We start from the raw sequence: 24,239 nt of genomic DNA, 5'->3' as shown, positions 1-24,239 counted from the left end.
CGTGTATATATATATCGGTCTCTCTGTACAAATATTATGATCTCTCTGATGAGAATTAAGTCTCCAGCCTGGATGGGCAATAAATTAGAGGCCCGCTTCTCGTTTACTCATCAGAGCTAATGAGCCTGATAAAATTACCTCGAGGATCATAATTACAGGCTAGTGGCACAGACTCTGGCATCCTGAATAAGAAAAGACCTACCCACCCCCACACACGCGCAGTCGAGTTAACATATATTAATATAACACCTAACCTCAATGATCACTGTGTGTTCGAATACCTTTAATAGATTTGACAAAAACAATACAAATACTGACTCCCTCTTTATTTCTCTGCAGGTCATAACCATACCTTAAGTTGCCAGATAGTTTCAGAAAGGTGACTTTAGAGACCTAGGGTCAGGGCCAGCTATACCCACTCCCTTTTAAACATATCCATAATAACGTAACATATAGGATATCCACTGTTGGACATCGATTCCATTGTCAACTAAAAGGAATTCCGTGCTGTGATGAGACTGCTGAACGACATTACCGCTACCACCTTTCTGTCAGAGTGGCTCCAACAGATTTTTACCACCCTTTCATAAAGATTAAGCACTTCATGGGTAATGGCATATTTTAATGAACGATGGCAGCCTGGACACAAGAGCTCACCTCAGAGGATTCCATTTCATCACACATTCACAGGATGAATTGTTTTACTTATGAATATTAATGTCCCTCTAATTTGAGGCTGTTGTTAATGCTTGTCGCTAGGAGCTTGGCAAATCAGGTCCCATTCCTGTTAAAACCATGTATTAGACACCCCCCTGACACTAAGCCCTCGCCTTTGATTCTTAATTGCAGAAGTGCAAGCATTTGCAGTAGATGGGGTGCAAAGCTTTAATTAACTCTAATATCACACATATTCAGTCTTGACTGTCACCCACATCACGCATGGCATTCTGTACCAACATCCCCAGCTCTGCTCAGCTAGAAAGATTGTGTTCCAAGTTGGTGATCACAATTTCATGCATTTCAAAATGGGGGCTATGTAGTTCCTAAGTAGCTGTGAAAATTGACGTGAGCAAATTATCTTGATGCCTTGCTTAAAAACCCACATTAAAAGCATGCATTGATTTAAGTATGTGAATGACACTGTACAGCTTTGATGCCAAGAGGTCCCAGGCTTGTGTGCGCTTTTAAAAGTAGAAACTGATATTTGCCGCCACCAGCCCAAGAAACCTTGTATGTCCAAAACCACTACTTTCAGGAAATGGAAAACAGAACCTGTGTGTTCCAATGGATCAAGTATAGCTATTTAGTCACAGGCTCTTAATACTTTTCATTAAAATGAGCACAAACAGCCGAGCAACAATCTCTCATGCATTGTGATGAATTGAGATCTTGTAGATCGGATATTTGTGTCCGACACTCATACAATGGTATTAGGTAATTCGTTTTTTTTTTTTTAAAGAAAGAGATTTCAAGTCTTTGGCACCACAAGGCACAATGATACATTGCTGGTTGCAGCAACAGTTATTTGTGGTACTTGAAGAATAACTGGTGATCAGTTGTGCAATGACAAGATATCCAGCCCAGAGATATTTAAAATTCAACTTGGAAATTGTTAAGCAAATAAATCAACCTCATATATGGAGTAATCTTAAGAGGATTTATTAGATTTTAAAGTTTATTTAAAAGTTTATTTAAAAATTATATAAATAAATAATGTTGGGTACACAAAGTATAACATATTACCACTTCTAAAAATGCCACAAGCCATTACAGTGTTAACACATCGCTTACAAATGGTGGGAACAGGCTTTTTCACAGATGAGTGACTATGCACATCAACAATGTTTGAAATTTGAACATTATAATAGCCCAGGTATGGAGCAATTCTTTAGCAGATATTAGTAAAGAGTAATGTTTAATTAAACTGGGTTTGAAGATAAAGAGCTCAATAAAACCTATAGTTTATAAGCCTTCCCAGGCCATAAGCTACTGCTCTGCCTAATCCTCTTTCACATAACATTATTGCATCAGCAAAGCTGAACATTTTGCAGCATTTATAAAATTAGCAAAGAAATTAACTGTCTGTACTGTGGCAAATTGGATTTTGGAGTTCCATCCTTGCGTTAATGCATACCTAGGCTGCCACCTACAGTACAGTGTGAGAGAAGGAGAATTACAGTTAAAACAAGGGAGCTCAACCTGTGTGGCTCTACATATTAAAACCACTCAGTCTTTTCTCACAGCAACCTAAAATAAATATTAAAACATTAATTTAAAATAAAACACAGCAGAACCATTACAGAAGGTTCTGCTGTGAACCACAACATCCCATTTTTAAAATCAAAATGTTGAATGGAACCAGCGTTTGCTATACATTTCATCTCAGCAGTGGCCAAATACAGTTTGGACCAACATGCATTGTTTTGGTCCCAACAAATGAATGTACAGCTGTACTCCAGACCATCATTTGGATACTTCAGCATGATGATTAAATTAAACTGTCATTATAAATATTGTTCCGATATTCCATCACGTTATTACCTTATTTCATCCATTATCACCTTCTTCCCAAAGAAAAGTTTAAGTGAAAACAAAAAGTGAATAAAAAGCACCAGATAAAGCAATTAATGAATCATTATTTTCCATACATAATACATTTTCACTTCCAAAACAACACCATTAAGAATGTAAAGTGACTTCCCAAACATCACCACCAAGAATGTAAAGTGACTATAAAGTGAATATTAAACATCACCACCAAGAATGTAAAGTGACTATAAAGTGAATATTAAACATCACCACCAAGAATGTAAAGTGACTATAAAGTGAATATTAAACATCACCACCAAGAATGTAAAGTGACTATAAAGTGAATATTAAAGTGAACCAAATTCGTGCTAATCATCAAGTCGGAAATATTGTGAACATAGGCTTGTGAAAAAAATATACTATTCCCATCCTTCCTGATTTAACATCCATTGCCATATCCAACTGCTCTCATTCAAATATAAAAACACTAACATTATCAATGCACTCAAATCAAATCACACATGCTCACGCTTTTCACAGCCTGTAGGAGCCAACAAAGGCTCCATTGAAATGTCATCATTCCACCACTCGTTTACTTCTCCGCCTGAACAGTTTGGAGATTGAGGATGTCCTCTTAGTTTTGGATTTCTTTACCCCTGTTCGCCATAATGATTATGAAAAAGGAACAGTGTATTAGTGTAATATCTTGAGTGTTAGTCAAGCCAAGACTTTTACACACCCTTTAAAATGACTCCATTTATACACCAACACACACATGATTATATCAGAAAACCGCTCCTCATGGGTTTAATTCACACACAGGAGGGACCCTCGCAGACCAATACACTAATACCACTCAGGAATTCTGTGCCTATCTATTGGAATGTTTTTTTTTTTAAATCAAGCATATTCAGCAATACTCACCAAGATTCTTCATCATCTCATTTAACAGCTGATCCTCTTCCACTTCCCTGAAAATGTCAAAACCAGCCTTATTCAACTAAAATACATACTTAATTGGGCATGTCATTCCGTGCACGTCATTCTAGGCAATCTTTCCAAAATCATTTGTGCGCATGTGTGAAAATATCAGATCTACAAGCTCACAACGCTTAAGTGTTGTGAGCTTGTAGATCGGCTATTGTTACCATAAGTCGTACAGTCGACTTAAGTGCTTTACAGTAGAAGCCAAAATATTTGATACAGAGTTATTATTTTTTAATGAGTCCTGTAACATTAACCAGAAAAGGTCCCCCTTGTTACCTAAGCCTGTCCTCATCCAAGCCCTCCACGATGGCATTTCTACCGTTCACTATCTCCACCAGTCTCTCCATCAGCCTCTGCTGCCGTTGCTGCTCTTCAGTGGACTTCAAACCATCTGTAAAATGTGAATGCACATGTCAGTGTCGTAGACGTAAATACAGACATCACATCTGCACACTGACATCCGTGTCAGTGTCGGGACACAAATGCAGATATCAGTGCTGGAAGTAAATGCAGACGTCGGTGTTGGAGGCAAATGCAGAGATCTGTCCCGTCGCACAGATTGTGTCACGTGTCATAAATGGCAGATCTACACGCTCACAATGCATCGGGGATGAGACGCGCTGTGTGGGCTTGTAGGTCGGCTATTTTGGCACACAATGCCGCCATGTGACAAAGTATGTATGCATCAGGCTTTAGATGAATATGCAGAAGTGAGTGTTGTGTGTTGGTGAAACTAAGATTTTATGAACATTCAGGTGCACAAGCGCCCTCACACCTGGCTTCTCCAACAGCCTCCGAAGTTCCCCCTCCACACTTGGCTGTTGTTCCTCAAGGTCTTGAGTCTTCACTCTTAACATATCCAATAATACACACACAAAAAAGGAAAAAGTCAATGTTAACACATCGAGTGCCCGGATGTATGACGTGTGTGTGTTGCTGGTGCCCATGGCAACGCGTCATTCTACCTACCGGCGAGAGTACTGGCGAGAAAAGTAATCCGAGTAAATGTAATCGGAGTATGTCCTGTTTATTTCGCGAAAATCTTTTCTTTCAGTCAGGACCGTTTTTTATCATTTCTAAGCCACATTGTTTGTGTTATGGCAGGTAGAAGAGGCTGCCGTTTTGAAATGAAAGTGATTTAAAAGCTAGATTAGGAGAAAACCACGTTTTTGTGCAGCCGTTAGACAGGAAGTCAACGAGACACACAGCGCGTCCGGATGACGTAATTGCGCGCTGCATGTTGGGAAATGGAGTTTGTTTCATCACCGCGGCAGCCAAGTGCAGTAGCTACAGTACAGTATAGTTTACTGTAAAACGCGTCAAACGCGTCGTGGGCCTCCAGCGACATCAAAGAGATTGGCTTGTAGACACCACGTGGGCACCCGATGTGTTAAGAAAGAACAAACCTCAGAATATACAGTATATTGCACGACAAATCCAATTAATACACAAAAAAAGAAAAAAGTCAATGTTAAGAATGAGCAAACCTCAGAGAGAAACCTCAGAATATACAGTATATTGCACATTTCTTTCATGTCTCAAAACATTTTTTGGAGAATGAATGGGTCCCAAGTTAAACAGTATGATGTTAAACACACTAGTTCATTACAACAGAGTTAAATACAGAACATTGACATACGAGTATAATAGCATTAAAACCATTGATGCCAGGTAACGAATTGTTTCTATATTTATCCATTGTGTGACATATGAGTATAATAGCATTAAAACCATTGATGCCAGGTAACGAACCGTTTCTATATTTATCCATTGTGTGTATATTAGGGATTAAAATCAGATGTTTATTGTGAGCAATTAAAAAAAACAATTACCAGGAACTATGGGACAGTATGCAGAATATTATGACACACATTGAAAAATCTTACATTTGAGAACAGACGATCAAGATACTCACATGTATACAAGCTCAGATTCCCTCCTGATGTACATCTGTTTCTTTCTGATAAGGTTGAACCAGTCAACCATTAGTGGGTCCATCAAAATGTCTCCCTTCCCCTCTGAAAAGGTAATTCCCAGTTTTAAAAGCCATTAAATATATACCTTGAATACCCAACATGAAGAGTAGCTGCCTACAGGTAGCCTTCTTCACTGTTGAGGTATGACTCTCCGTTACCAATTCATAATGCATCTAATATAATCAAGTAAATGTACCTTCGATACCAGTCATATTCAATTGTAATCCAAAACGGAAAAGAAACCACATTCTTATGTAAGTAGTCAGTAAATAAGAACCTGGAGTTAAACTGATGTTCAAATAGGTTTAAACTTCATACAGTATTAGATCAGTAGGAGATTGTGACAAGAAGTTAAAAGCATGAGATTTGTTGCCCATATTATCCTCAGATGCATGGTTGAAAAGGGATTAAAAAGAGAAATGTTGAAATAAATAGATTGGCTACAAGTCAGACGTTGTCAACATTCAGACTACTCCACAAAACAAAGCACTTTACTACACGATTGCATTTTCAATTGATTGCTATAGCAATGACTGGATGGCTGTGCCATGCCAGAACTGCGGTGGAAGAATAAATACTACAATAGGGTGCCAATACACTTATGTGACCATCACCAGGTGACCAGTCCCAACAGCCAGGGTTACTGTGCTCTATGCACCTGCCAATGGAACAGGATCTTAACATTTTAATGTACCCCAGTGAGAATTCTGATGTTTGATATACCGATCTAAATTACTTCAGCATTGGAGTCGCTCTAATGAAACGGCAACCCCCCCCCCCCCCCCCCCCCCAGGTTTTGCAGAAGTATTGCAGATGGGGAGTAAGATTATTAATTCATCACTTTAAACTTAAGGTCATCATAAATGTCAGTTGGAAAACACTGCACCTCAACAGAAAAACAGTGCCTGCCTGGAAATGTGAATTTGACCAATCTCACAATTGAAGAATGATCTGTTGTAGTCTGCGTTACCTCAATTTTCAATAGGGATCATGCAAATCTTTACATTGTCTTCTTATTTACAGAAAGCCAGCTAGTAAGACAGCTAGTAAAACTCTTGTATCACAGATTAAGACAATTTCCACTTAACAGCAAGGTGCCTATTACTGATAAACAAGGTGTTGTGAGAGCTACAGATTATTATATCAATTATATATTTAATATGAATGCCAATTCTCTGTTATCTGAAATTCAGGGGCCATGTCTTAATATTGAACAAATTGTTTTTACTTGTCAAACACTCATGGTGTCAAACACTCGTGGTTTCTGCTCAGTCACTGATTTGATACACTAAAATCTGGGATACACAAAGTCACAGACTTATTTATACAAAATTAACCCCATCTTAATGCTATGGACAGATTCTGAGCAGTTGAGGCAGACAATCCGTTCCAATTACAGTACAATGTAAAGGGCAAGACCTTTATTCCCCATATGGAGTTCAAAGTGCTGAGATTTCTAAATGCATTACATTTTATCTGACCAATTCTGTCTGGGAATATTTTATATAAATGCACCCAAAGCAACCAATGATGTGCAAGCTTCAATGAGCGGTATATTCCCAATGAATTTAGACTAAGCCAAGTCAATTGTCCAGATTTGTCCTTTAATTTCTCTCATAGCACAACTAACATTGTCCAAACGTTTGTCAAGTGTCAAAAACATCCTTCACAATGCTATGGCTGCATTTAAATCTCGAGTAACACCCAATTGTATTCTTGCATTATGAATAGAGGTCACATGTTTGGGAGGTTTGAAATTAAATACAGTATACTGTACTTGCCAAATGGCGAGAGTCAAGCAAAAGAAGAGTCTCAGGTTAGGTGTAACTTTTGTCATAACACACAATATCGGTTCAAAGCGATCAGAGTGTTATACTCCCTGTGGTTTGTTTTTGCCCCAACTCATTTTATGAGAGATGCATTTGGAATGGCTTGTCACAGATCTCTCCAGCTGTAGTCGACTATGTGCATCCCCTATGGTCAACAGTCTAAGCACGAGAACGCGACTCTAAACGGGAACTATTCACACTGGAGTAGAAGGATATAGGGATGTTTGTAAAGTACAGATTTGTGAAGTGGTCATTCATGCTGCGTCAAAGGGCACAGATATGGAAAATTATCCATCAAGATCCTGTACTGCCTTGAGTTCAGAAAAGGGTGGAAGTGGGATGTTGTTTTTGTTATGATTTCCATTTTTTTAAGTGGGAACAGAGGAAGTGACAGGAAGTGCCGAGTTGGGGAAGCGATGACACAGAACAAATGGAAGTGCCGAGTTGGGGAAGTGATGACACAGAACAAGTGGAAAAGTACCTTGTTCAAAGCTGCGTAGCTTCTCTTCCAGCCCAACTCCCTCCCTCTCCAAGTTACTCAGGTTTGTCTCAATCTCATCCAACTCCCTCTCAATCTGATCCATTGGAATGTGATGAGACTTGGCCTGGCAGAAGCAAGAACCAAAAGTGTCACGATTCATGATTGAAAATTTTACACCGACAACATATCGCTGGGAATGTAATGAAATCATATTTTGCATTGCTGTTAATTAATCTTTTAAGAGACTTAAGGGAGAGAGCTTACAGAGGGTGACCTCATTTCAGGACTGGAGGCGTTGGTGGGTGACAAATACTTTCCCTTTTTAGAAGCTAAGAGGTAGATAAAATAGGATTAGATGGACCCTTTATGGCGGCTTTTCCCAAACTCATGGTCACAAATTACATCACTTCAGTAATTTTCTGTTGAAATATTCATTACATAAAGAAACAAAAAATAACACAATATGGACAAAAAGAATCAAGACAGGGGCCAAACCTGGGCAACCAGTCTCTGTGTCTCTGTCATTTGCTGGAACAGTCATGGAAGAGCCAATAGAGTGCATAGTGGACCAGGAGGATGGAATTGTGATGGTCGGGTAGTAGTTCCCATGATCTAAGCCTGAAATGATGACAGGAAGGTTAACAAATAGCTATAACACTAATACCACACACACACACCTCATCTAGTCATTTTCCTAATCTCAGCACACTGTTCATTGAGTGTTCATTTTACTCATTTGTTACAGAGTACAAATAGGTCAATTTGGTTACATTTGAACACTCTGGTTTGTTACATTACATACAAGAGTTAAATTATACTGAGGATTTCACTGTTTAATTTCTCAGTCGTATTAACATTTTGCTTTATTAATTATATTAAGTATATTGTATAGGGCGGCAGTGGCTCAGGAGGTAGAGCGTCCGCTTTCAGTTTGATACCGGGCTCCCCCAGAGTTAAGTGTCCAAGTGTCCTTGAGCAAGACCCCCAATTGCTACCGATGAGCAGGTTGGTGCCTTTGCTGCCTTGCATGGTTTCCTCCACCATCGGTGTATGACTGCGTGTGTGAATGTAATGCACAATCATAGTAAAGCGCCTTGGATAAAGGCGCTATATATGTACATGCATCATTTACTTAAGTATTACACTCATACACTGTGATGAACAATATGCACATGAAGAACTTACCCATATTTTCAGACACTGGATGGGGTTTTGGATGAGAGAGATCCTGGTGGTATGCATGAGCAACCGCAACAGAAGCTGGTGGAGATACAGTAGGTGGTGGAGTTGACGTTGTACTGACAGAAATGTCCGAAGGAGGCTTGGAGAGGAAATCGGGTTCATGTGGTTCAGCCACGGTCAGTCCATCGGCTTCTGGACTTCTGCCAAGAATGAGACTAAATGTGACACAATGTAAAGAATGGCCAAAAGTGATGTTTCGAGTGCTTTTAGATCACGCATATTTAAACATTTTAGGTAAATTAAGAGGCCTCACCTCATGTTTTGAAACGGTGAGAGGTGAAAACAATAGAGGAATTAGTATGTAGTGACAGAGCAGGGATAGATTCAGGCATGGCACTTCTTGGGATATGGTAAGGTGGGGGACAGAGAGAGGGGCTTCACTCTGAGCCAGTCAACAAGAACAGAGATGGGCGAAGCAGGATGAACCGGCATTCTGGAGAGTGAATGAGCTCAATGGTCAGGTCTCAAGGTCAAATGTCGAGTTATTTTTTTCCACCTGAGTGACATAGCCTTTTTCCCCCTATCCAGTGAGCTACATTGGATTAATGATTATTAAGCTTGTTGAGAGCAGACTCACCTCCGTCCTGGTTCCGTTTTAACTGGCTTGAGCATTGATTGCCAGTGATTAGGGCCCAGATCAACTGCAAAAGACAAATGCATTCAGACAAACAGAAAAAGGAGGAACTCAGGTTCAAAAAATAAATGGATGGATGTAATGCTTACTCATTACAACCTCATTTTGTTTCACACTATTTAGTGAATGCAGAGTAAAAGAAAATAAAGAAAAAAACACTTTGGGGAAATGGGTGAAAATGGGTGAATATGATAAATGGGACAGATCCATGTAGTGCAGGCGTTTCGGGCAGTATTTTGATGGAATCGTGCACTTTGTGAAAGAAGCATGAAATTTGGCACAGTTAGAACATGCCATATGGAACATTTTTGGCTATAGGGGCATCGCAGATTTGTCTTGGGAAACTTGTGGGAGCCAATCAAAGTTGGGCTCTCATAGACTTTACTATAGAGTAAAATAATACAAAAAATAAATATGCTTTAAGTAGCATGTGAGGGGTCAAACTAGGTTTTTTCGGGATTCTGAATCCAATGCAAACATTTATTTTGCAGGAAAACCATTCCTTGGGCTAAAAACGGACCCCATATAAGTGATAAAAGTATGGTTTAGTGATGAGTCATCACTTTTCAACAGTTTTGTGGTGGCCGTTTCTCAGAAAGGAATGTTTTTCGTGCAAAACAAATGCTTGCATTGGATTCAGAATCCCGAAAAACACCTAGTTTGACCCCTCACATGCTACTTAAAGCATATTTATTTTTTGTATTATTTTACTCTATAGTAAAGTCTATGAGAGCCCAACTTTGATTGGCTCCCACAAGTTTCCCAAGACAAATCTGCGATGCCCCTATAGCCAAAAATGTTCCATATGGCATGTTCTAACTGTGTGCCAAATTTCATGCTTCTTTCATAAAGTGCACGATTTTTGCCTGAAACGTTCCCACTAATGTTGATTACATGACTTTAGAGATACTGTGTACCGCTTTGCGTGATTTTAGGGCAAAATCTGTAGGAGCAAGGTCCAAAAATGTGTTTTGCAAGAATCAGCCTCATGGTGGCACTAGAAGAGGGCCATGTGAGAAATGAGGGGTGGAGGTTGTGGTTTGGCAGCCAAGGAGTGTGGGTGCAAAGTTTGGCATGGATAGGGGCAACGGTGGCGGAGATAAGTAATCAAGTAAATGTACTATGGGGCGGCATAGCTCAGGGGTAGAGAAACCGTTATTAGAGCACGAAGGGTTCCCAGTTCGAATCCGGGCTCCCCCTGAGTTAATGTCGAAGGGTCCTTGGGCAAGACTCTGAACCCCTAATTGCTCCCGGTGAGTAGGTTGGTGCCTTGCATGGTTTCCTCCGCCACCGGTGTGTGAATGTGTGCGTGAATGGGTGAATGTAATGCACAATCTCTGTAAAGCGCTTTGGATAAAAGCACTATATAAATGCACCATTTACCATTTACTTCATTATAGTCCACCACTGCTGCTTACCTTTGCTGCTCAAGTATCCAGGTGTTGGCTTTGTGGTGGTGGTGGTGTTGTTATTGATGGCATCCAGGCATTGGGATTCCTTCTTTGTATGGCTGATGGAGGGATGTCCTGCCCGTTTCTCCACTGGGCCTGTCTGACACTTATCCACTCTCAAACCGATATTGTCTGACAGTCTTGGCTCCTCTCCAAACCTGGAGACAGAAGGGTAGAGAGGGTAGCCTTCAGATTAAAAATCATAAGACGAAATCAAAGCCAGCCGGGAGGGTTGGGGGGGGGGATTACAAATGTGACCAAATTTACAAATGTGACCAAATTTGACATCCAGTCTCTCACCTTCTTTCTGCCGTTCTGATGACAAAGCGCCGGGAGTTGTTATTGTTGCAGTTTTCCTCCACTAGATTCTTGCCAATTGTTGCCCCTGTTTTGCCAATTGTTGCCCCCGTTTTGCAGTTTTGCTCATGACTCGGGGGGGCCTTCAGCCTCCCAAAACTAGTATCCGTGGTCCCCGAAGGCCACCCATTTTTGTCTGGGACCTCCGAGACCAGCTCAGCGGCCTGGAAGAACCTCTGTCGAGCCGTTTGCGTCTTCTGGGCTGCGGCTGTCCAGGACAGAGGGGCCGGGGCAGGATCAGCAGACTTCAGGACAACGTTCTTTGGAGGGATGGACAGCACCGAGGAGGGGCGCGGGGCGGGACGGGTTTGGCTGTCACCGTTTCGTCTGAGGACGGCACCGGTGGGTCCGTTTTCGATCGTGGCCCCAGAGGAGGACGGTTTGCAAGGAGCATTACAGATGAAAGTGTCTGGTGCCTTCCCGGCTTTGTAAGCTCCAGGGTGGAGCACACTGGAGCATTCACTGCATCTGGGTTAAGTTTTAACATGCAATGGTTAGCACGGTGAACAACTTGTAATTAAGACTCACAGGATGTATTGAAATTGAATTCTTACTTGAAGCAGCTCCTATGATAGAGCCTCCCTTCCACAAAATGCCTCTGCACCAGATGAACATGGCTCTTGCATGCAGCACATTTGCTATTGAGTGTCCCTGTTTTATTGGCGCTTTCAGCCAGGACTGTCTTCTGAGGAAGTCAAGAAGAAATTCAAACTCACTCATATGACCATGTTTGAAGATAATATATATTCTTCCATTTATGTACTTTAAAGCTATACTGTGTAAGTTGCTCAACTAGTGGTCAGTAGCTCTATAGCAAACCGCGGTCGCGTCCGCATCTTTCGGCCATTTTTCGCCGCGGACCGGGCCTCACACCCCCGCGTCTGCCTCCACCTCGCCGAGATCTATCTTTAGAGGGGTCCCTGGTTCCTGTGCGTTCAGGCATTCCGGAGAAACGGACTCCTTCACCCGAGTATAGAGACACACGGGCGCCTACAAATATGGCCGCCCTATTGTGATAGCGACCCCACTTCAAGATGCGCTGTGATTGGCCGGCAGTGTATAACCCTCGCTGTGATTGGCCGGTAGTGTATGATGACGTAATTTTTCCGCGAAAACCGGGCCCCGGTCAGGATCATAGAAAACATATAAAGAGAAGGCTTTAGAAGCTGAAAATAACGGAGTGGGTGTTCTAAAACTTTAGCGATTTAACAGTTAGGACAATTTTAAGATTTGTTTTATAAAAAAAGTTACATGGTATAACTTTAAGTATATAATCTATGGTTTGTAAACATAGTCTTAAACTTAACTGAAGATCGTAATTGTTATGTTGTCGAATACTGACCTTATCAGCAGCAGCTCGATTTGTTTTGGAATTGGTCGAGGTATCAGCAGTCAACTTGGAAGGTGAACAATTGGCTGTTTTAGACACAAAGGTTTTGGCAACCACAGGGAGATTCTTCTTTTCTGATGGCTCTTCCTTGGAGCCCTCTGCTGGCCTTTTTACACCTCCCACTGAAGAAAAAGAAAGGAAAACAAAAGACAATGTGTCAATTAAAGAACAATCGTGGTAGACACTTAAAAGAAGGAACTCTTGGAAAATCTTGCAAATGTATGAGAAAATAAATAATTCATGAAAAAATAAATAATTCAGAGCATTCCTACAGGGAGAGCGTCCTTTGAAGTAATTGTAGTACTGAGAAACATAGGTGAGAATGCTCAGTCTGTCTGGGATCCTTAAGGCCACCATGTCTTCTGCATCGAGTAAGGCAGGAATCCCCAGCTTCTCTTCAGCAATCCGGAACGCCTGGGGAGGTAGAAAAAAATAAATAAACACAAACACTCTGACCAGATGACACTATGTAAAGGCATCTTTCCACCGCGCAGATTCGGCCGCGATTCAGTGTCGGAAAGCGTCTGCTGCCGACAAGTTGCCAACGCAAGAGCCGTTTGCCGCCGATAGCGCTGTCGGAACCCGTCGATGAAGAACTGAACATGTTCAGTCGTTTGCCATCCTGGCCAACCGTTGTGGTGATGAGGGGGTAAATATTCCACTGTAGACCTCTAGTCTGCTACTCGTGCAGAAGCAAGCCTAAACGACTTTTAAATGCAAAGTTTGCCAACTAAGGCCAGCAGACTACAACAGACGAGTGCATGTCTCCATTCCGACATGTCTCCTTTCCGACATGTCTCCATTCCGACACTAACCATGACCTCTATGGAAGTGTTGCCACTCCAACAATAAGAAGTCACTGTCGGAGTGGAGACATGACGGAATGGAGAGCACCTCCCACAACAGACTAACAGTCTGAAGCCATTGGAAGTAGTCTGTTTGGTGGAGAGACAGCTTAAAGTGAAGTGAAGTGCCATGGTCCCCCCCCCCCACATGATTATCAGGTATTATGATTATACTAGGAGGAAGACTTTCCCAAAAAGTGTACAGAAAGAGTTAAAATTAGGTTTTTATGTGGCCACCAGTTCATTAAGTATGCCTGGTTGTCATGGTGGGTGGTAACCCAGCTGAAGTTAGCCACACCCACAGTGTTGGGTGAATGGTAAAAGGGGAGGGGATGATCATCCCCAGATAGAGTGATGTCACTCTGTGTTTTTGGATCTGCACTTTTGACCCACAAGGTGGCAGCCTCAAGGTAGAAATCCAAAATGCAAAGGGAATACATAATTGCTCATAACAACCACACTAGGGGGTCTAATGAAATACTGTCAACCTCCTAGACACCAGAAAAAGTACAAAACTATGGCACCACCTCTTTAAGGTAACTCTTAAGCGTGATGCAGACATGTTAGCATCTGGGTTGGGCAAAAACTAAATCTAAAAACCTGTTACTTGTTTCACTACACCAAGTCAGGCACTAAAAGGTTGCTCCCAGAATTATTTGAAAACTCTCAAGACAAAGGAGGTTTTCTATAAATAGAGAAGCAGCACTGAATTCATGTCGTGACCCGACACGTGGGGCTCTGGACAAGGGCTGTATAATGAATAGCACGTTTCCTGTTCAGTCTTGTGGATACAAAAACAGAAAAGTAAATGAACAGGAGGATGGAGGGAGCAGGATATCAGGTCATTGTTTAGGATCACATGGGACATGCTCATTAAAATCTAACAGCAGTGCCGAATACCATGTCTGCCAATGAATGTACAGTACAGCAACACAAGAAAACATGAAGACACAATGACTGGCTTTGTGAGGCAGTTTGTTGTACATTTTCCAAAAAAATAAATGCCAGTGGCAACCTGTGAGAAAAAGATTATAACAATGCAATCTGCCATTTATTTAAAAATAAATCAAATTTAAAAAAAATCTCAAACAGCTTATTATTTCAATACGAGTCGCCTAAGACCTCAGCTAGCCAAAAGTTGGACAAGCCTAATTAAACACACTATGACACACCATGTTCTCCTGAAGACAAAACTGTGTCACGTGAAATTACTCTTCTTGAATTAACCCTCCAGGAGTGTGTCATGACACCACACCAGTCTTAAAATGGACCAAGTATCGTGAGGATCAAGTGGCCTGTGACAGTAAGCCTCATTCAAAATGAATACCCTGCAGATCCTCTGTTTGAGCTCAGGTTCTCTGCTCACACTGTCGGGGGGACCCAGCCAGGTAGAGAGATCAGCTCTGTATGCTCAGTCAATGTAACTCTGTGAGAGTACAGATGGACCCTTACGGGTCAACTTGGTTCCATTTGTACTCCCTCGGAGCTACACAATGGATGAAGGAAGACTGAGGATTTTTACTGTGCAAGGGCCCTGTAATCCTCAGATGTAGGAAGCCAAGGGGGGCTCTGCATGGTTTAGGTCACCCTGGAGGGGTACAAAGAAACTAGGTCAAATGGCCAAAGGTAACAAGAAGAAAGACTGAATATTTCAAGTTTGAAATTAGTTCTAAACTTGACACTACCTGGGATAGAAATTACTGATTGTCATATTAATCCATTACAAACTGTATTAGTAGACTCTACAATGACCAACCTGTTAACTTGAAACTAAATATTTAACCTGATTACCATTACATTTAAAGAATTCTTAAAAACCTAGAATTGATGTTTGTCTGGTCTTTTAGATAAAGTTCTCCAGACACACAAAACAACTAAACAAAGGAAAAGTGTTGAACAAAATTGGGTGACATCTTACCAAGTCGTTGTTCTCAAACGTATCCTCTTTACTGAGAGCTTTAAAGTCTCTGGGAAAAGAAAGACATCAAATAGATGGCAAGTTAAATTAAAACATTAATTAGATAATTAAATTGTGTGTGTGTGTGTGTGTGTGTGTGTGTGTGTGTGTGTGTGTGTGTGATAGTCTACCACTGACAGCATTTTTACATAGGCTAATTAAGATCCAGAGGAAAATGCAAATCAATTATTAATTGACTGCAGGTGGTAGCCTACAGGTTACAGTCTGCCCATGAGCCCACATTTATTTTTGTTCGCGTTTTAAGTGGGTGAATCTTTGACATGAATTGTGAGTGGTGCGTGCGTGGTGAGGTGAGGGAACGGGGCTGGTGACGATGAAACGCAAGCTTACATGAGGTCCGGTCTGTATTTGTGGATAATGGCACAGAACGCTAATCCACTCCTGAATGAAGTTGTCATGTTGGTGACCGCCACATCTTCATAGCCTTCACACTGCGTCTTGCACCACAGCTCCAGCGCCTTGATGGCTGCCATATCCTCCCTTCTCCTCGCCGTTTAGGTTTAACTGCCTCCCAGACAACAGTTTACACAGCCTCACAGACACGGCGGACACGCTGCACACACGGTGAAAGCAGGACAAGGGGCACCGCTATCTATCACACACACACAGCTGCAGGAGGAAAAGACGCGTCGCCAGAAGAGAATAGAAATCCCGGTGCTCTCCTCTGTGTGTGTGTGTGTGTGTTTGACGACCACGAACTGAACTGAAGCCTTTCTAATGTAGCAGCTGCGTCCGGTTTCCTCTCTTTACCTGAGAAGAAACACAACGGCCATTGAATGATGCACCCACCACCACCGGCGTGAATAATAATGAACCACCAGCACACCGCCACAGGGAAGGTTCATTAGACTAATTAACACACAAGACACTTCACCTTTCACGACCGTGGTGGGCCGCGCAATATGCTGTTGATTAGAAAAAGAGCAGTAGCCTAATTTTAGCACGCGGGGCGTTTTCTAAAGTCTGTCTGATTAGATAGCCCTCCCAAGTTCCCCGTTTGACCTCAAGCCACAAAATATTATAGTAAACAACCCCATTGGAGCAGGGTCGGCTCTAGGATTCTGGTGGCCCCCCCGAAACCAGGGGTGAAAGTAGCTTGAAGTTTTAATTTTGCTGGAACTCCCAGAGATGAAAATCAGGGACCCCCCTCCCCTCCCCCTTCATTGGCGTTTTGATGGATGTGCATTGTTTATTTTCATAGAATTAATTATGGTCAATATAGGCTATATGGGAATTATGATCATATAACCTCTAAAAGTAAACTGGGTATTAAAATATGTTATTTTAAAAAGTGTAGGCCTGGCCTACTAACACAATATGGTTAGGCTATTAGCCTACTATTTTTGGGTAATCCATGCGGTATTGGCTGAGCCTTGTATGGGTCGAATATTAGGTTCTGGAATGGATTTATTTTTCAGAGTTGGGGGTGCCATGGGGCCCAATTTGATGTAATTCCATGGGGCCCAAGTCCCAAGAGATTCATGCAGTGCCCCTGGCCACTAGTAGGCCTATATAGGCTATACTGCAGTATGGATGTGTCCCACTCCCTTATAGGCCTATAACTATTTAAATCTTAAAGGTTTCTCATAATTTATGGACTCAAACTTTAAATTGACACACACACACACACACACACACACACACACACACACACACACACACACACACACACACACACACACACACACACAAGTGACCTTTTGGTTTGATTAAGTAGGCTTTGCTGCTTTCGCTGATCATCAAATTATGATTGATTGATTGATTGATTGATTGATTGATTGAAGGCTTTATTAGAAGTTTGCATAGGAAAATGTACAGATTCATGACGGTACAGTTCACTGGTACAAGGTCTACTAAAAGGAGATCCATGAAAAGCTTATTTCAACAGGAAACCATTTAAGTATCTCATATAACATAAATCATCAGAAATTTAAATTATGTAAATCCATGACATCTATTTATATACAACAATCGATCAATTTTGTTCACAGTGGGTTGCAGTGGATACTTTGAGAAAATAATATAGGCTTGGCCTCTAATGAGCACTGAATTGTAATTTGACAAAGCTGTTGTCCTTTTCTCATTTGTATCAGAATTTATGCTCAGGACAAAAGCCTCAACCGTCATTCAGTTTAATACAAATGTCTAGAATAATGCTTTAATTAAGCTTATTTGCTCCACCAAGAGTGAAGATGAAATTATTTGATAAAGATGTATGAAATTTGCCAGCCAGTATAATGAGGTCAGTGGACTTGGGGGAGAATCAATGGTGGGATCTTGGAGTTTTTCCTACAATGCTGGTCTTTGTGTAGGATGGGGCAGACCTCAGTATTTGGACTAAGTAGGGTCAAATAAAGGTTTTGACCCAGTTAGTTGTCCTATATAATTTTAGAATAATAACCATAACGGGAAACAAAACTGATTTTCAAAAGCATTTCACTAATCAAGTCTCGAAAGGCAGTCTCAATTCTGACCTACAGACCTACTAAACAATCTTCAAATGTCTGACATGGGAAATGTAATTAGTTTTATACAGTACAGTTGAACTTGAGTCTCCCTGAAATGTGAGAGCAACCCAAGCTGACCTCATTTACAGAAATGGGGCACATGGGATATTTAAATTGGCAAAATAGATATAAAGAAAAACCTCATTGTTGTAAAAGTTTCACAGGGGTGCATGCAACACGTGAAGCACATCAGGTACATGAAGTATCAATGATTCAGTAATGATTAATGAACAAGCTTCCCCCCCTGCATTGCCCTGTCTGAAGTGATGTTTTAAGAATGTGTATGTCCAGAGGGGGGCGCTGTCACACAACATCTACACATGTTTTGAAAGGCCACACTTGGGGTCCAACATTATACACAGTGGATAGCAGGCTACTTGCACTACAGACATTATACCACAGTATACACCAGAGGCACACACAAAATAATGAATATTTCTCCAATGGCATCAGTGAAATGTTGGGTGAAAGATATGATTTGACTTGTGCCATAGAAATTGGCATTATTTTCATGCATTATCTTAGCATGATTAAAGAGGTAGTTCAACCCCAACATGACTTCTTTTCTATTGATTACTCATGCCATGGAGACTTGAGTTCAATAATATCTTTTTGTATTTGTCGCATTCCTAAGACAAAAATGTGATTATAGTAAATTTACTCCCATTGATTGCGGATGGGGACCCAAATGCATTCGGGTCCCCATGCAGAATCAATGGGGGTAAATGTATTGTAATCAACTTTTTTATCCTAGGAATGCGACAAATAAAAAAACATTATTGAACTCAAGTCTCCATGGCATGAGTAATCAATAGGAAACAAGTCATGTTGGGGGTGAACTACTCCTTTAAAAGGCTTGTGCTTTTTATGAAAATATAGTTTCTCTTTTCCCCACACTTGATGTGGCAATAATGGATTCATACACTGTGAATCGGGTATAGTATAATGCATACATTGGTTTTGATTGACTCAGTTACTGTACTTACAAATACATATATTTACTTCAACAAATAAGCATTTACTACTTCCACCTCTGTTAGAACACCACTTACAGTGTTCTATGGACTCAAGTTCAGTTTGTATTGTTTCTGATTCATGTAATAAAATAAAAAAGTACATTCTCTTTAGTGTGCGATCATTGAATCAACTACCAAGTTAAAGTGTATCCAACTTTCATCTTCGCACAAATACACAGATGCAGGCCTGCTCACGTTATCCTGAATTTGTAAGAAATAACACATAAGATCATATTACACCTAGTTGTTTGTTTAAAGGGCTAAGGAGCTCAGCCAAACTACCCAAGATGATCCCAAAGCATGTTTACCAAAAAGTGCAAAGAGACATGGTACATCTTCTCTTCCCATACAGCCTTTAGAGTGAGACAGATCTTGGCTGGGGCAGGTATACTACAGCGGCAAGTTAAGAAATGATGTGTTACCATACTTTATGTTCATACAGAAAAATGTCCACCACTACAATGTACAGAGAAAAAATAGCCTATATATATATTATAAATCGCTCAAGGTAGGTATATTAGATTATTCCAAAACACTTGCTTTTAAGTTAGCTAACTGAACCCATGTCAAAAGCAATGGACCAAAAAAATATCATTCCAAAATGCAAGATAATCAACAAGCTATATTTGCCATGTTATCTTTATGGACTCACTGTTCCTGAGGTCATTTGTCAGCTATTTCCATGGTTTCCTTTGAGGACTTGTGGCTGCACGCAAACATCCTGCCTGTGTCTGTGACGGTAACAGGATAGCTCAGGGAACGGACGTGTCATCAATGAGATCATTGAGAAATTGTCATGAGTGTTTTCATTTTCAAATCTGCCTGAACTGAACAGTAGAGTTAATGGGACAACATATGCCAGCAGATAAACTTGGGAACACTAACCTAAGGCCCCAGAATGGACAATGCATTGCATTACACTAGACATCATAACTAGAAATTGTATTCAAATGAGATTACCATCCACATAATAATATAGGAGACAAGGTAGGCTATATGAATTTTACATGCATGTGTAACATAATGTTTTGCATTAAGTTCAAATGTACAGTTTTGTACAAGATACTATAATTTATTTTCCTTTTAACAGAATACGGCATAGAAAATGAATTCAAGGCCAATAAAAACTTGTGTTTCATACTGTATGGCAGAAATGCTCAAATAAAAACATTTAACCATGATAATGCATGAATCCCCCAAACAGTACTGATAAATATTCAGATCTATAATGATCATGCCTGGACAAGGGTTATTATTATTCACATTTTGTTCTTTCATTATTGTATTATTGTATACTTTTCTTTACAAACAGGAACAAGGAAAGCTATCAATCATTCTGCATGGCATCAGCTTCCTGTGTTTGTAACGGTGTGTCCCCTTCTGAGGAGACTAGCACAGTGTTCTGGATCTCAGCCTGGTGCTCCCGGGCCATGGCCCGCAGCTTTGCAATGCTACAGGAGCGGAGCTCCTCTGAGCTGGGCCTGGCTGACCCGTCCCCCCAGTCCCCTGGCCCCTGGTCAACAGCCTGCGCGCGCTGGCTCACCGTGGCAGCGCTCGCAGTGTTTGTCCATGGGTAGCCGGCTGCCTCCTGTCTCCTCTCTGAGTGTTCACTGTCAGAGCCCTCTGTCTGCCGTGAACTCTTCATGTTCACTTTCTCCACTTTTTGGTCCTGGTCCTTCCTGACGTATGGCCCTGCAAGCTGGCCCTGAAGCTTCAGCTGTCTCCGCATCTTTGCACGGCGGTTTTGAAACCACACCTGGATGAAAAAATATAAGAATATATTAAAATAATAATAATAACCAGTAAGACGCCATAAGGGCGAGAAGCGACCTCGCCTTAAAAGATGAGGTTGCGTTGAAACAACAGAGACTGACACAATATGTCCATATATGGGCATTCCCAGATATGGGCTTAATAATATTGATGACATCATGGATCTCCATATATGGGCATAAAAGGGACAAGGACGGAATTAATTTAGAAGTGTGACTCGCGTCACAACAACCACACTGGTTATCATGAGACTGACACAATATGCCCATATATGGGCATTCCCAGATATGGGCTTAATATTGATGACATCAGGGATCTCCATTTATGGGCATAAAAGGGACAAGGACAGAATTCATTTGCAAGTGTGGTTGATGTGACGCGAGTCACATTGCAAAAGAATTCTGTCTTGGCATACATTATATGGAGTGTGACATGAGGCGTGACTGACTGGCGCACATGAGCTGCAGGTTTTCATAGTAAATGCGACCTACTGTTACAAAAAAAAATACATTTTTTTTTTTAGTTTTTTTTTTTTCATACATAAAAAATAATAATATTCTATTCTCACTACTTTTGAAATAGGGCTTAAAGGAGTAGTTCACCCCCAAAATGACTTTTTGTCTATTGATTACTCATGCCATGGAGACTTGTGTTCAATAATATATATATATTTTTTTGTTTGTTTTAGTTGCACTCAAGACAATAATTTCATTACAATAAATGTACCCCCATTGATTCCAGATGGGGACCCAAATGCATTTGTGTACCCTTCCGGAATCAATGGGGGTAAATATACTATAATTACATTTTTGTCTTAGGAATGACCAAAAAATATCTTTGAACACAAGTATTTCTATTGAGTAATGAACCACTCCTTTAAGTGGTTACATTCTTAAAATACCAATTTATGGAAAAACAGCATGTGCTATATTTCATGGTTGTTGGGTGGAAACCTTGTATGTCCTATACCATTTTGCATTTATAATTTTAAAAATGATTTAAAATAGTGAAAATATCCAATCTACAAGCACACAATGCCTTGCAACGCTATTTTCACTACTTTTGTGCGACACTTTTGTATGATGTAGGAAAACAAAAAAAAAAAACATCCATAGATACATACAAATTTGAAACTTGGAGATACAAGGTTTCTACCTAACAGTGACGATGTGCTACATTTGTTTTATGGCACCTGTACAATAGTGCCATAAAGTGGTTGCAGAAAATACCTGAACCCTTGCTTCTATGAGGTCCAGTCTGAGGGCCAGGGCTTCTCTCATGAAGATGTCGGGGTAGTGGGTGGTCTCAAAGGCTTTCTCCAGCTCCTCCAGCTGCCAGCTGCTGTAGTTGGCCCGCGCGCGACGCTGCTTCACTGGCCTCTGTTCATCTGGAAAGCACAGCACAAGCGCCAATTACACAATTGCCAACGGGTGACAAGAAACTAATGGCTCTAGATTGGATAATTAGCATAACGTTCATTAGACCCACTTTAACACTGCTTGATAATTGATTGTTAGTTACGAGCTGTTAGCCAATCTTTTGTAAACATTTATACTGCAATCAAATGGCGTCACTGACTATCTGAATGTCGTCCACACAAGCACAAATTCGGTTGTGAGGTGTGTGACACACAATGAAGCACAGATTCTAGACTCAGTAACAAACTTAACCAAAATAGACATTTGTGCACTCATAGTTAAATGAACACTGAGGACCTTACAGTGAAAGCGGAGATTTGAAGCCAACTCACCTATGACCTCTGTGAGTTGCCCCATCCCTGCTGCCCGTGTTGCAAGAAGCAGGGCTTCCTTGCATGGCTCTGGTTGGAGGTAATTCCTCAAGGATTCATAGCTGATCAGGGGTCCCGGGATCAGGATTTGAGTAGGTGAGCCCAGTCTGGTTGGAAATGCAGGGAAGAAGTGAGCCATCGGCGAGTGGAACACTGCAGGTAAGAGGGTCGATACTAGTTGCCCAGGACCGAACATGTCCAAGTCCTGAGATGAGTCGATCCAGCCTTTGGTGTCAATCCGGTAAAAAAGGGCCAAGATTGTGTCCTACAGGGCTGCTGTTTGAATAGTAGATAGCATCACTCGAGCAAAATTGAAACAAACAAACAAACAAACAAAGGTAATTATGAAATAGTAATGAAACCACTATATTGTAGCCACAACACTAATCTCTCCAATTAGTTGTCTGACAAGAGTGGTTAGGGAGCTCGGGTGAGACACAAGGTGCTAGTTGGAAAGACAAGGTATGACTTGAGTAGTGGAGGTGGTCTCACCTTAGACTGTTAATGCTCCACTCCCATCTTCTCCCCTCCTTCCCCATGTCACCTGACTCCTAGTGGGTTCTGACAGACAGCAGTGTTGGGCTCAACAAAAGTGCAAATGACGTGTTATCTTTGATTGATTATGAATTCATAGGATCATGTCAACAGTGGTTGCAGTTATAATGTTCCCAACTAACTGTGCCTAAAATGCCATCTTCTTTTATTACATTGATATGATGTATTTACCCCAAGTCTTTCTCTGTTGGAACTTGGACAAGTTAAGACACTCAGAGCTTCTGAAGTTTCAATCAGTGACATGGATGTCAGATCATTGTTTGGAAATCCAGTTGGGAGGGGGAACAGACTATATGTGAATGTGAAGTCAGACACGTACTCACTATTTTCTTATGTTCAACAGTTGTCAAGGTTGAAAACAAATTACTCCAATGAAGACATAATGAAAACAGTCTTGTTGCAATGATGAAAACACAGAAGCACTGGTTCCAGAATAAACACTTTCTTCTTCATAACAAGACATATGGGAAAGCTTGCTTGCTTGAATATTTTTTTTCTGGCCCTTGCCAGTACACCAGTACATATATATATTACACACGCACGCACGCACACACACACGCACGCACACGCACACACACACATATACATACAGTGAGTATACATAAACACACAGGTATACCGTATACGTACGGTATATGCATGAAGAACCCAAAACAACATACAGTTTCTCCACAGGTCCTCTGCGGTTTACCTTAACACATTAAGAGCTCAGACAGAAAGATCATTAACACATTTCTGTTTTGTTTTCCTAAGGCAGCTGTGACTGTGTGTTGAAGGATCTCTGATGATGGGATGATAGTATGCACAGTCTATATGAGTATGAGACACAGGTGTGTCAATTAATCTGAAGATACATATCACCTAACGGCATGTCCTGTGGACAACATATCAGTTTAGACA

At 41.0% G+C, this 24,239-nt stretch overlaps 2 protein-coding genes across 2 annotated transcripts; both read right to left on the bottom strand.

Moving 5' to 3' along the window:
* Positions 1-2,147: 2,147 nt before the first annotated feature.
* Positions 2,148-16,248, bottom strand: micall2a (mical-like 2a). Its single transcript, XM_080723305.1, has 17 exons — positions 16,030-16,248; positions 15,640-15,688; positions 13,149-13,290; positions 12,829-12,998; positions 12,041-12,171; positions 11,430-11,954; positions 11,097-11,287; positions 9,622-9,685; positions 8,988-9,184; positions 8,298-8,420; positions 8,067-8,131; positions 7,803-7,926; positions 5,432-5,534; positions 4,292-4,365; positions 3,793-3,907; positions 3,454-3,500; positions 2,148-3,185 (listed from the first exon to the last, which is right to left on the bottom strand). Exons 1-17 carry the CDS (start codon positions 16,170-16,172, stop codon positions 3,106-3,108), a joined length of 2,343 nt encoding a protein of 780 aa, XP_080579431.1. The 5' UTR covers positions 16,173-16,248; the 3' UTR covers positions 2,148-3,105.
* A 4,301-nt stretch (positions 16,249-20,549) lies between these two features.
* Positions 20,550-22,980, bottom strand: LOC308282915 (uncharacterized protein; the record flags this gene model as incomplete). The annotated part of the gene is made up of 3 exons (XM_080723304.1): positions 20,550-20,978; positions 22,225-22,382; positions 22,746-22,980. 3 exons carry the CDS (start codon positions 22,978-22,980, stop codon positions 20,550-20,552), a joined length of 822 nt encoding a protein of 273 aa, XP_080579430.1.
* Positions 22,981-24,239: the final 1,259 nt, after the last annotated feature.

The sequence above is a fragment of the Nannobrachium achirus genome (genome assembly GCF_963921795.1).
Source record: "Nannobrachium achirus genome assembly, chromosome: 4".
NCBI lineage: Eukaryota > Metazoa > Chordata > Actinopteri > Myctophiformes > Myctophidae > Nannobrachium > Nannobrachium achirus.
Note: the sequence above shows the minus strand (reverse complement) of the source record. Positions and strands in the feature narration are given on the sequence as shown.

Coding starts and splice junctions, on each gene's coding strand:
- micall2a (XM_080723305.1), bottom strand. CDS start 16,172: ATGGCAGCCATCAAGGCGCTGGAGCTGTGGTGCAAGACGCAGTGTGAA. Junction 8,421..8,987: donor TCCAGTGTCTGAAAATATGG/GTAAGTTCTTCA, acceptor TCATCATTTCAG/GCTTAGATCATGGGAACTAC. Junction 3,186..3,453: donor TGAGATGATGAAGAATCTTG/GTGAGTATTGCT, acceptor TATGGCGAACAG/GGGTAAAGAAATCCAAAACT.